Genomic DNA, 14339 nt, shown 5'->3' on the forward strand with positions numbered 1-14339 from the left:
ATACATCACACTACCAGGGTTTTACCAAGTGGCCAATCAAACGGCTTCTACCATTGCTTTACAAGCTCCTTGCAAGCACCGAGCATAAGGTGTCTTAGAAGTGTCGGAAGAGCCATATCCAACCATAGCTGTCCAACCCATAGAAAAAAAGTAAAGAATTTGAAATGTATAAACCACTTTGGCAATCTGAACGAAAGACTATAACAACGACCTTTCTTTGCAATAATTTCACAAGATGGTGATTAACGCTGATGTTGACATGCATTAAAAGGCGACAATATGGCAATTACCACTCATTGTCGGCGCACAAAAAGTATCATGAGACGGGACAAAGGGCCATGTTGACTGCTTAGCGCAGCGCAAAGATCATCCTAGCACCTGTCCATCTACCCACAAACACTTTTCTAACTTGGCTACACACGTTTTCATGTACAAGAGTTCAAAAATACGCCACAATGCATGTCCTTGCAAAGTAACATTTCGGTCACGTTGACAGCGGCAGTGCGGCAGCCAATTTTTCGAGAGGAGGGTCCACGCTCGAAATGTAGGGGGATCCGGGGACACATTTTTTATGAATGAAAGTCCTTTATTGTGTGTTTATGTTGTAACGAGCTCAGCACTGGCGATAGTGATAAAGCAGTTTTAGGTATATATAATTACAGTTCGGTATCTTACTACATCTACAATGGCTAATGTCTACTGTGTGTAATTATAAAGACACATTTATATTGCGACTGCGTCCCCACTAGTTGAAATCAGTATAGGCCATAGAATAACACATTTAAATTTGTATGATTACATCCAAAAATTATAATTGCAGTTTTTAGTTATTCCAATGAGGTTTAACAGATTAAACTTTAACTGTCACGTGGTCCCAATGTTCTTTCTTTCAATCGTCTCAATATCTACAATGTTTTCCTCAATGCATTTTTAGTACCTTTTACCAGTACGTTTCTTATCTTTTTTGTTGCGCTGACGAACAAGTCCCGTTGCCTGAATTGCACAGAAAGGTACAAATACTAGTACTAGTATTGTGTCCAACATTGATATAGTACGCGAACAGTTTAACACCATAGTATCAATCACCTAGGTGGATGGTACCTGTGTTGGGGCGTAACATCGACTGGCACCATTCTTTTCTTATTGTGACCACAGTTAATGCAAGGAGGTTGAATACAATTTTTAACCTCCTTGGTTAATGGAGAATCAGGGTAATGGTAACTAACAGTAACAAGAAATCGGAGATTCCAGACGTCCGGGAAATATCTTGGGTTTTCGCAAATTTATTGGAACCGAGGAGATTGTATGACGTTTTTAAATTGAGACTGACATAGAAGCTGTGTGCATGTTGAGGGGTCGTTCATACAATCCTCAGCTTAGTGAATTCCACCTCCTGTAATATGTCCTGGGTGGGAAGGCCGGCCCCTGACATGTTCGATAACGAAGCTAAGCCAACAATATGTCCTGCCATTCTTCCCCACCCACGCGCCGTCAACCTATTCTCTCTCAACCGTGCCATCGAAACACGCAAACAGCCACCCAAAACAGTACTTCCGTACCCAGAAGTAACAAAAGGTGAAAAGGAAAATGTGTCAGTAATTAGACGATCAGTGAATGTCCTAGCGCCACGAGAATGGCTTCCAATTATGTGTGTATACTAGTAGCCTATGCGCATTTGTCCGGTAAATGTATAGAGAAATATATATACTATTTTCGCTGATTTTTATTAGTTCTATTACGTTTACATGTATCCTTCGTTCAAATCCCTTTTTGTTTTCGGTCTAATTAGCCCAGAATTGGATATTGACGTCTTCATTGCAATAGTTCTAATCAATGAATGAAACTTTAGCTATCAATTTAGTCGTGAAGAACCGATTTATTTTTAGACTCTTTGCAAACTCCGTCGAACGTTTCAACCGAAAAAGTGCTCCAGACTAAAGTTTTAAGATCTTTTAGAAGGTAAATGATTGTTGTACAGTAATTGTTCGACGGTGCTAATTGTAATTGTGGATATTGTGTGAAGATGGCAGGACATTTGGAACAAACATACCTTACTACAGGTCCCAACAGGATACCGTACATTCTTCATTGATGAATTCAGAACATAATTTGAGACATGGAATAAAGGATCATAACTATGCTATGTTCGTGTTTTTCTTTTCTTTCCTGTAATAAATTTGCATGTCATGATGCATGTGAAACGGATTAAATATAAAAGATACTTGAGTATTAGTCGCATAAATCCGGGCAACCATTCTTCGTTTGAGGGAATATATTGATACAATAAAAGCAATATTAATGCATAATTCTTGTTTGGAGAATCAATGCGATATTTATGTATAAAGAATTTGACTTATGGGATGTTGTTTTACATATTCTGTCAGAAGTCAAGTTATTAATGGTGTGGATAGTTAGTCCTTGTATGGACTGATTTAACGGAACCTTGTGTAACCAAGAAGCTTTCACATGGCCGCACTTGCTGGATAAAACTGAGCGGATTCTTCGCACAATTTTGTCCCGTAACTTCGTCATCAGGAATTCCCGAGAAGAATAATCAGATAACCCACCCAGCAAGCTTATAAAAGTGAAAAAAAAAAAGCAATGAAGGACATTATATTGGCAATTTATGGACAACGTCTGTGGACACCGTCAGTTACATGGTACCAGTCCAAACCTCCTTGGCCTATATCTCATAAAATAAAAAACGAACAAAAAAAGGCAAAATTTAGATTAGAAGTTTGACTGATGGTATACGTAAGCTATGGAGGAATGATGTAAACCATCTATGAGGGGAGCGCACTTAAACGCACGCTACCTTCAATAACTTTTTTAACAAACAAACAAACAAACAAACATTTTAAAAGCAGTAGAAAAAGTACTTTTGTAGTTCTGTGACATTTTCCCACATGAAACGACAAAAAAACAAGAACTTTGGTCTGACATTTAATTGTCTGGCGGAGCCGGATTTGACAGGTTGTTTTACATGGAAATTTATAATTGGGCAATGCAATTTCAGGGCCATAGAAATGCAAATTCGTACCTCGACCTCACGTAAATAGGCACGAAGGTGATAATGAGATGTAAATATATTTGCATTCCTAAGCAAGACAACAAAGGTGTCAATGCAACCCGAAACCGTACCGGTGCGAGACGACCTAAAACCGATCAAGAACAGAAGGCTAATTTCGAGCGGTGTCGTCTCAGAAGCCACACAAGTGAGAAAAATACGAAAGAAGTTTCAGACGGCATTATGTCTAACTTTTGGTTCCCCGTGGTTAGGACTTTGTACAGACAGAATGGCTGCATGTGTATTGCTAAAACAAGATCTTGTTATGTCTAACTCGGAAAAGGACCAACAAAAAGCGTCCATTGTATCACCCAATAAAACTGAAGTTTTAGACCCCCTTGTTGAAATGAAGACAGGAACGGTTCATTTCTTATCACACAAGCCAATAAACTCAACGCCATGAACACCCACGCCAAAAGTAATGTCAATTTCACGTATTTTAACTTTTCTGTTATAGAATGCGCTTCACATATGAACAACGGAAAATTGAATACAGTACTAGTAACTAGAGGATGTGTATATCAATGAATGAATGAAGACCTTTATTGTACATTTGGCCTCTGGGCCATGTCTGGGCTATGCACAGGTCACGTTTACCAACATACTTCTTGGTAGACATGTAGGAGGATGTGAGATTAGTCAAAGTTGGTTTATCAAAAGATTTAACGAATTTAAAGTTCTATTTACTATTCAAGTGTGAGGAAATTTGCCTGCTATAGGACTACAGATAATAATCTATTCCTATCATATGCAGAACAATCTATAATCTCCAAGTAGCTAGATTCATTCGGGGGCAGGAGACGATCAAATTGGCCACCCAGTTTCTAGTACATTTTGCCCTTGGGTGGCGACGTGGCGCATTGGATACTGATTGAATACTGTTTGGTCAATTTGATACTGCCCTTCAGCCAAAAAAATATGCTTGGAGATTAAACAATCTAACAGTAATCTTGGCCTTCTACAAGTGTCGTCTAAAATCACCGAACTTGGCTTGTATCTAAACCAAGAAACATCGTATATATGTTATGTATGTAAGACAATATACAATTACAACAGCAAACATGTTTATGTATTTGCCGAGTGCGCGAGGAATAACAAGTGGTTATATATATATATAAACAGCGCAAAACAAACAAAATTTATATGCGTATAAATATATGCGTAACTTTTGCTGATGATAGGATAAAAACTAAGGGAAAGGAAAGAAAGAAAGGAACGTAGAGAGAAGGGAGGAGGGAGAAAAAGATTGGAAATTTAGAACGTATGTTTTTCTTATTCGGTGAAATTTGTAAGTCTTTATTTACTCAAATCGGTCTGTAGATTACTTTTCTGGGGTCAACCATCTCTAGGTCAAAGCAAAGAGGTTTCTTGGTCAAACAAGAAACAAATCATGTAGACTACATGATTGAACTTCTTTGAAGTACATGTACTAGTAACTAATGAACACGTAGCCTCCATCAGGCCTTCCTATGGGGGTACGAGATCGTAGGGTTTTGTAAAAAAAAAAGGAAATAGTTTGCCAGGACAGTCACGGCAGGGTTAATTTCTGAAGGGCAAGTGAACTCTACGGTGGCTAAACTCCCCTAGTCAATTATTTTCCCTATTGGCTGAATTTAACTTTTTTCGAACCCACGTTGCTAGCCTGGTTGACACTAATAAACATGTAGGAAACACATCATGGATACGGGATGGTGCAGTAAAGTGTCTCGTTCCTATTAGTATTACACAATTGTAACCATACAGTAACGGATCATTAGTATCAAGAGCAAGGACTTGGTTAGAGGTGGAATACTAAAAGAAAATGTATCAGTTTTCAATACATATAGATAGAGTGAAAAGGATAGAAGCTCCTAGTGAAGAGCAATGAAAATAGTACATGTATTGTAATTTATCAATTTTCTTGTACATTTATGGACGTCACGTGCATTTAACTCAAAGCCATCTAACGCAGTGACTGTTGTCTGGACCACCAACCTACTTTAAGTTTCTGACACCAGCCTACAATCGTGGCACTAATTTCACATTGTGAGGATAAAAAGTCTTGTTTCACAGCAGCATACAATGACTTTTGTGCAAAGAAGCCCTCGAGGTGTATCAAGTTTTCAACAAGCATACAATCAATTACAACATGTTACAAGACAAAGGCATTATGGCTGGGCTTTTCAGGGCTACAGGGAGGGGAACAATATATCAATGCATGGTCTTTGTTGTCATGTAATCTTTACTAAGGCTAGTTCTTGCTGAACTCACTAATAATTTTCCGATGTATCGCCGTATGTACATTTTGTACTAGTATTTAGCAATGTATGCTATAATAAATAAACATTGACCGATTACTTTTACGATTACATGTATTCTTGCCAAGACGTGGGAAAGACCGATTTTACAATATAACTAGTTCGTGGGAAAGTCGTGCACAAGCAAAATATTGGACATAGATTCCCATTCAACGCGCAAATGTTTTTGTTTGAATAATTTTCACACAAGACGACAACATAAACTTTATTTTCTTCTAGGGGAGGTCTGTTTTCTCTGGCGTTGACCAAGACTATGTCATACAAGACAAAAGAATCAATCAACTGGTCGTGGGAACACCTGCACGACCGCTAATTTGCATGAAGGGCGCGAAGGGTGTCGAAAATAATTTGCATAACAACGACAGGTGAAGTCGCATAAAATGCCACAGTCCTGCCAAGGTGTCAGTCATTCCTGTGGTGAACTGTGAGCTGTGTGTTTCTCTGTGTCACATATCTCACGTACCGACCAACATGATGATGATGCACCCCCCACCCGAGATGCTGCCTGCCCCGGACCACGATGTTCCCCTCCCCAAGAAGTCGGACCGAGTCAAGCGGCCCATGAACGCCTTCATGGTGTGGTCTCGCGGCCAGCGCCGGAAGATCGCGGAGGACAACCCGAAGATGCACAACTCCGAGATCAGCAGGCGTCTGGGCGAGATGTGGAAGGAACTGTCGGCGGAGGAGAAGAAGCCGTTCGTCGAGGAGTCGAAGCGACTGCGGGCGAAGCACATGGAAGAACATCCCGACTACAAGTACCGCCCGCGCCGGAAGATGAAGAACGCCATGAAGAACACCAAGTTCAGCATGCCTCCTCTCCCGGGTCTGCCCATGCAGGACTATCTGCCACCTGGCGGCGCCAGCGGCATGCCAGCCCCTCCACACTACCCTCCTCCCCACAGCTACATGAACGGCTACGGCATGAACGGCTACTACTCCTCCATGATGCACGACCATCTCTCCCACCCCTACCAGCGGTACCCGCTCATCCCACCGGGCCCACCGGCTCCAGAGTCCGGCTCACCAGACCACGAGGGTCCAGTCGACTACTCCCGAGCAGCCTACCCGTACGTCACGCAGTCCAGCTCGCCCTACCCCATCACCTGTGTGACAGCGGCAGGAAGCGGCACCGGCAGCGAGTCGCCAAACTCCAGCCCGCCCAGCCCCAGTGACACTTCGTCCGCAGCCTACACGGCACCTACACCGTCGTACGTGGCGTCCGCGACAGCAGCGAGCTACGGAGGCGGTTCTTACGGCAGCCCCTACACCGGACTGCCCGGCCTGCCTTCCCGGTCCGTGGTACCAGACATCCCGCATCACCGCGCGCCTTACCCCGGGGACTTGCAAGAGATGATTCGTATGTACTTGCCAGCGGGATCGGCGAGCTAGAACATTCATTATAACTGTAATTTCCACCCGTGTCAGTCATGCTGAGTTAGAAACGGTGTTTCTCATGATCATGATAAGAATGCTAACGTTATAATTACCTTATATTATCTATGGTGACTAGCCATGTCTGCTGTAAACGTTAACGTTTTAGACGCGTACTTGACTTTTCCTTGAGTTGATTTGACCCCCTTGCAGCCCTAGCGTTGAAATAATTAATTTGTCTGACAGTCTGATGATTTGACAAAGTACATAGCATGAATTTGTACATAAATATTTGTACTTACGACGTGGAAACTTTTGACAACTTGTACCTTTTAACGTTGTAAATATCTATCTGTGAAAACTGAGTTTTCGTGGTGCCCAGTTATAACGTTACTAAGTAACCGAATGGGCATTAAACTGTACAGTTTGCAGTCGAATAACGTAAACAATTTTACAATTTGTAAATAGTACCTGATCAGGACATAGTCTTTTGTCTCAAAACGAGGAACTAAGAGGTTCTCTGTTCAAAATAAATGCTCGTCTGTCCTTTTCAACCCAACTTGTCATTCTTTCTTTTTGGCTTCACTGCCTCTTTGAATGGTACAAGAATGCATGATGTTTGAGATGGTAAGATGTGTGTTTGGGTCATCTCAGTGGTTTCACTTTTACTCATTGTCATGAACAACAATACAGACGCCCGGGTGAAAGGAGATGTGAGAAGTGCTCGTATTTTTTAGACATAATAGGTCAAGACGTCACTAAAGTTTAAAATTGCACTGCCAACTCAACATGCTCCGTGACGCAAGGATAAACCACAGGGTGAAAAAACAATAATAAAAACGAGAGATTAAAAAAAAACACAAAGGCGAAATAAATACAAACGTGTAAAAACATGGACGGACATACTAGCCCGTGTCTCATTTGGCTGGACTGCTAGTGATGGGCAGCCAGGATCAGTTAAGTGTTGTCAGTGAGTCTGATACCAACAATCCTGATTTGTGTAAATAAACAAAAAAAACGTCCTTGTTCAAACTGCCCCGATTCACCTCGAAACTTGTCACATGATCCACATGTGTCCCATAGTAACAAAACGTCAGAAATCTCTAAGCCCTATAATAAATATGCACATGTCAACAACCATTTAAAGACAACCTTTAAAACATTTGAAAAGTTGAAGGAGTACGATTGAATCTCCTTCACCCTTTGCCAACGCTAAAGACGTACACAATGGTGCAAAACACATGTGAAACAGACCACGCCTAGCATCTACTCGGGGAAGGGGATTGCAATATTGGTTTTAAATCTCCCGCGCTGCACTCCCCTATCCCACAATCCACATCGCGAATCCGGACATCCGCCATTTCACGTTGGTCATTTCCTGTCTGTGCTTTGTTGGCCTATTTTCGACTCCTTTTGACAAAATTCCGGACTTATTTTGAAGACTTGTGACCAAGAACAACAGAATAAGGTATTTATAGCAAGTTTTTGTATATACCACGCCCAAAATTTGCTGGCTAACGGTGTATATGAGGCACAAATTCTTTGTAGTCTGCAACAGGAAACGCATCCCAAGATGTCGACTGATTTCCGGCCTGGAAGGCGCGGAGTTTGTTTGGTTGAGAATCTGCCTGATCTTCTCATCGTGTAACGTTATCATCAGGGAGGGAGAAGGATAGAGCTAACTGATAACCTGGCTGTACCCGACGTCCAAGCACCGAGACTTGCGTAGTCTGTGTATGACGCGACAGTACTTGATCTCGATAAACTGCTGATATCCAAGCAGATGTTGTAGTTTGAGATCGTAAAAATTGAAGGTTTTCTGACTGTCAAATACTATTGGGGGTGGGTGGCAGTGGTGAGGGTCTGCCAGAGAAGCCAAGTAGTCAGAAAATGTTACAACAGGATGTTGATGGCCTATAGATAACTGAGGTTAAGGTTAAGTAATGTGGGTAGATATAACGTGTTGGGAAACATGGGCTATGAGTATGATATGAACGTTATATGGCCAGCAACTTTCCAGAACTGTCATAATCTTGGGATGTGTACCTTTAAAGTAAGAATAGTAACATGTAACGTTACATCCGGTACAGGCAGAGATGTAGGTGCAGGTCCAGACTTGTACCTATAACTTAACAATATGACACCTGTGGTCTCAGAATGGGGCTCGACCTGCATAATTTCCCTTTTTCATAACGATAAGGTATAATCAGTCTTTGTAAACTTGTAGGCACTAGGCAGTCACCCAAAATCAACATAATTCAAGTGTCAGCATGATTCAACATAATTCGTAATCAGCTCTAAGAATAAAACATAATTTGTACCAGTAGGCAGCAGCAAAAAATTGGCATAATTCATAATTACTACCCCCCCTCCATGCAGATCCTCCTGTGTCTGGGTGTGTGTTGGGGGGGGGGTGATTTCAATTACAAAATTATTTTAACTGCAGCCTTCAAATACCACAAAAATCCCTTTTCTATGATCATGCCACAAGATGTTGTTACAATGTACATCTTACATTGAACTCCTTGAAGAATGTTGGTGACATTTTTCATTGTTGTGCAGTACAGTGGAGAGGCCCAGGATGTCCAAACGTGTGACGGAAGAGATTGTCATTGTGGAGGGAGGAGAGGAGAAGAGGATGAGAGTGGAGGATGGGTGAGTTTATTCTGGTGCTTCCATGAAGAGCAGCATTCTAGCTAGTATATTTTGAGTATAATTAAGGGTCTTCAATCCTATGCTGTGACTTGGACTCCATTATCCATATGCTGTAATTTATGTCCCTACGTATCCTGTGATTTAGGCCCCTATGCTGTCTTTCAATCAGTTCATGGGTGTTCGTTGCTTGTTTATGTTTATTTGTTTATTTGAAGGATCTCCATTAGTGAATGTAAGCACTAATCTTCCTGGAGTCTTAAAAACAACATTACAAACTTATAACACAGACTTAGGCCACACCAATTTAATTTGTTGGTTCTCGGATTCACCTCTTCGTTTTTTTCTGATTTGCAAAAAAAAAAAATTCATTCTGGTCCTGAATCAACTGAAAAATGCTCATGTTTTGCCCCCCAACAGTTGAGGAAAGTCCTTTTCTTCCTAGTTGTTACAGTTTTCCCATCTATCATTGCAGTGGTTTGATTAAAAGTTCAAAATTCAATGTTTAAATTTCAACCCAGCCTTTTGTGTTGACTTCGTGGCTCATTTTGTAGCATTTAAGCCTATAATAGGATGCCTAGACCTGTTTTTATTTTTATTTTTTTTCGCCCTGTCGCTTCATATTTTTTCTGAAAAAATCCGAGAACCAACAAATTAAATTGGTGTGGCCTTATATACACTTGCTTAATGCCACACCTAAAATACAACAACCTGTAACAATTACACAACCTATCCTATCCTATATACAACAAGTAATAAGGTATACGTAAGAGATTGTTTGAGAGGTCAGAGGTCAGTGCAATAAATAAGTAATACATACAAGTTATATATTTACATTTAAAAATCATTATGTTACCACCAATGCTGCAGAGGTCTGTTTGTGTATGTTTGTGTTTTTAACCTGTCCTTGACGTGTTTTTTGAAAGCTGATGGTGCGGATGATTTGATGTGTTGTGGGAAAGTGTTGTAGGATTTTATGCATCTGTACAGGAATGTCCTAGTAGCAGAGGAAGTTCTGGGTTTTGGTAGTCTAAAGCCTCCCGCCTGTGAAAGTCGTGTGTTGTGTTGATGTGTGTTGTTGATTTTGCGTAGCTTATTGTAGATAGTAACAGGTTTGCCAGTAGTCAGAAGTTTGTGGAACGTGGAGAGTGTGTTTGTGTAAAGTCTTTCGTTAACTCTGGGCCAGTTTAATCTACTGTGCAGTTCGTCGATCCGGCTGTTATACTCGACATTTAACACAAGCCTAGCTGCCTTATTTTGTAAAATCTGCAACCCGCTCAGGTTAGACTGAGAACTGGACGATAGAAGGCAGGAGCAGTAGTCCAGATGACTCGGGACAAGTGTTTGAGTTGCCGTCTTTAGCGTGTCACCCGTGAGAAAGTCACGTGATCTAGCAATTGCTGCTAGAGCACTTGCCATTTTGGATTTAACTTTGTCAAGGTTTTGTGCTAAGGTTAACTGCTGGTCTAAAAATAATCCTAGCAGTTTCGCCTGCTGTACCTGTTCAATCGGCTTGTTGTGCATTGAAAGCTGTAGGGTTGGTTTGTGCTTTAATTTGTGTCTACTTCCGAAGACTATGGACTTGGTTTTGTCGACATTTAATATTAGTCTGTTGGCTTGAACCCAGTCGCTGATGTGCGTCAGTTCAGACTGAAGAATGGTCTGAATGTCCGCGGTACTAGGGCCAAAAGCTGACGGGGTTGTATCGTCTGCGTACAATACAATGTCGCAGCGTTTTACAACTGTGGGTAGGTCGTTTGTGTATGTACAGAACAGTAGTGGGCCCAAACAGCTACCCTGTGGGACACTGCTATTGATCTCTTTGTAAGCAGAGATGTCGCCTCGTTGCCTTCATAAACCTTTTGAAAAAAAAAAAAATCAACTTAACAAAATTTGTCCCTCAAAGATGCAGAAAATACTGTCTCGGGATTATGAATTGAGATTCGCGAATGAGAAAATTTGTGAGGTGATTGCTGCATCCCTACAATAGTATTGTTGTTCGTCCATCGTTGTCAACGATGACCAATGACAATAGTATATGTTCACTAAAGCCAACCTGTTGGGCTCACAGCATGGCATTAAAAATCAAGGTCAGGGGTTACCATATGCAGTTGATACATACTTTGCCAATTTTTTGTGTTTGTGCTCTGTATGGATACTTTTTTTGTGAAAACTTAATGTTTGTGAAGACAAATATTAGTACCATCTGTATTTTCATTATGGTGTTCAACAGTTGGAAACGCATATGTGTAACTGTAAAGATTGAAGGCTAGCGTTTTTTTCATCATACATATTCATGTGTTTGTTCCCTACCAGACTAATCTAAGCTGAAGACTCTTACAGAATATACATATTTATTACCAGTAGTCCAACAATATCACCAGGTGGTCATATACAGGTATTTTAAGTGGGACATGTGCAAATTTAGTTGTCATGTGTATTTGTATGTCTATTGTCTTTTAGCTACATGTACATTTAGTTCTATCTGCATGAACTGACCTGTAATGATATTGGACATATATAGATATTGCTGAGAGTGGATATAGTACACAATGTCAGCCATTTGTGTAGATTTTCCATAGTGGGTTGACACAGCTCTAGCAAATCTCGTAGGATGTGGAGAGATTAGACCTCTGATTCTGAAGTAAATAATTTTTCATGTTTCATAATTTTTTTACTTGTGTGTAGCATTGAGTGGCTGCGGTAGTAGACACAAGACAGAGATATCACTGACTAGATGTTGTGTCCTTGGGAAAAGCACTTTCCTTACTCCTCCCAGGTGTAGAAAGGAAACCCGATTTTGTTAAATTTCAGTGGAAGCAGAGGAATGGGCTCTACCTGCTTGCCCTAGACGCTGTGGGTTAACAATCTACTGCCCTTACAGCCTCAAAAGCTATGAGACTTTTACCCTTACTTTTCCACATTCAAATAGACACTACTGTCAATCTTCTCAATCCTGTACATTATTATATACACACCAGGGAATAATACAAGCCTAACCTGCATGGCTGTCATAATTCAATTCAGTAGCCCTAAAATACGGAATGCTTTATTTTCCAGAAACGACGAGTCAGAGGAAGTTGTAACAGAGATGGCGTCCGCTGTGGCTGTCACAACGGTATCAGTCATCACCCAGGCGATCCACATCAACGAACCAATCGGCTCCCTGCGACAGCTTCTGGAGCCCAGGGTGCAGTCATCGCTAGAAAGCCACAACATCTACCTCCAAGATATACCTGTACGGAACACCTAACAATATTCAAAAATTACCATAGTCTCACAATATAGCTATGCACACTATAGTGTTATAAACCATGCTAACAAAGCTGAAAAATTCTGTCCAACACATGTAAAATCCCTTTTTGTTTTTGATGTGTGTCCGTAATACTTGCAACACAGTAATTTATGTAGGAAATATGATATACTATGTAGTGTTTGGATTTGCAGCTTTCCAAATTATAAATATGATTTACACATGTATTAATTTTGCCCCAAGGGAGTGATAGAATGTTTTTTTCTTATCTTTGTGTCTGTCTGTGTATATGTTTGTCTCAGCATGTTTCTATGCATCTAATGTGTTTGTGTTTGCCAATATACACAATGAAGCAGTGTCACATCCTCACTGCTACTGTTTTTGTCTGTGGGAGTGTAAGGCAGTATGGGTAAGTGGGTGAAGTCTGCCATCTCTGTAAGTTGTCCTGTTTGTCCCCACAGCTGGACCCAGGACAGAGCCTGTTTGACCAGGGTGTGAAGACAGACGGTGTTGTCCAGCTGAGTGTCCAGATTGTGTCCAACACAGGTGGGGAGTATATGTCCAACCCAGGTGAACCTTTTCACACACAAGTCCAGCTCAGTGTCTACTGTCTGTCATAGAGTCTCAATCTTCTGTCTGGAAATTAGAAAAAAAATTAATGAGCGATAATATATACAAAGCCTGTTACTTTGGGCAAACATTTATTGTATGTTACAAAGATAAAAAAGGACAAAAATTTAAAGTTATTCTAAGGAATTATTACTATGGTAATGTTACTTTGCCAATAAGGCTCCAGTGATATCAATGTTCCAAACATTTTGATATCTCGCACATATGCTGCACAGCTTGGGCTGAATCACACTTTGAAAAACCATGTAATGTTATCAGAAACTGAGAGCATTGTATGGCCACAGTCTTACATGTCCTGTTTTTCCCCATTAGTTCTGGCAATCTAGGTATGTTATGCAGTGTCCAATGACTTATGTATATATATATATTGATTGTATCTTTGTTTACCATCCTGATATGTGGTAGTGTTTGCAAAACAAAGGAGCAAACTGCAGGTCACATGAATATGTGGAAGAAATAGCTAAACGTACATGTTTGTTATAAACAAACCTATTGTAGGTCACGCAGCAACATGCATCCCCAAATACCCCCCCCCCATACTGAGTATATTCTAGGGCTGTTAATTTATTATTTAAATAATAAATTTCACTTGAGAATCAAGAAAACTGGACTGTCACAGCACTCTTGTATTCAGATTGAAATACATAAACCCTCCTACAAAATTTATCATGAAGAAAGACAGTTGGCTACATGTATGACTTACAGATGATTGACTAAACTTGGTTAGGTACAGGTACCGTACAGGCCTGTGCACCTTTATCTGTAACACAGCTCTTAGTGTCTCCCTGGGTACACATACATAACTGGAAAGATGTTTCAGTGAACAGTTGTCCTGTTGTAGGAGAGGAGGCTCGCCTGAACATTCTGGAGGTGGTGAAACCTATCCAGGAGACCATAGAACTGGCTGTACCACTGGAGGAAGCACATCAGGAGCAGGGTAAGGCTCAGGAAAATCAATGCCATGTTTCCAATTATGGCCCTGAAAAAGTAGGGTCGGTATGTAGGGATTCTCTCTTTTTATACAGTTCAACTGAAGTGATCTAACAGAATCTGATACAGTTTAAAAATG

The 14339-nt window shown here is 40.8% G+C and overlaps 2 protein-coding genes across 2 annotated transcripts in view; both read left to right on the forward strand.

Annotated features, from left to right (window-relative positions):
- The first annotated feature begins 5746 nt into the window (after nt 1-5746).
- Nucleotides 5747-7289, forward strand: LOC109474863 (transcription factor Sox-1-like). Its single transcript, XM_019775324.1, has one exon. It carries the CDS (start codon nt 5836-5838, stop codon nt 6751-6753), a length of 918 nt encoding a protein of 305 aa, XP_019630883.1. The 5' UTR covers nt 5747-5835; the 3' UTR covers nt 6754-7289.
- Nucleotides 7290-8052: 763 nt separating this feature from the next.
- LOC109474798 (GA-binding protein alpha chain-like) overlaps nt 8053-14339 on the forward strand; it is a 6663-nt gene continuing 376 nt past the window's right edge. The window contains exons 1-5 of the mRNA XM_019775158.1: nt 8053-8203; nt 9298-9390; nt 12448-12625; nt 13102-13186; nt 14112-14257. Coding sequence (XP_019630717.1) covers nt 9317-9390; nt 12448-12625; nt 13102-13186; nt 14112-14257 — 483 coding nt within the window. The 5' untranslated portion in view covers nt 8053-8203; nt 9298-9316. The remainder of the gene's footprint in view (nt 8204-9297; nt 9391-12447; nt 12626-13101; nt 13187-14111; nt 14258-14339) is intronic.

Source organism: Branchiostoma belcheri, unplaced genomic scaffold, assembly GCF_001625305.1.
Source record: "Branchiostoma belcheri isolate BF01 breed outbred unplaced genomic scaffold, Haploidv18h27 scaffold32, whole genome shotgun sequence".
Taxonomy (NCBI): domain Eukaryota; kingdom Metazoa; phylum Chordata; class Leptocardii; order Amphioxiformes; family Branchiostomatidae; genus Branchiostoma; species Branchiostoma belcheri.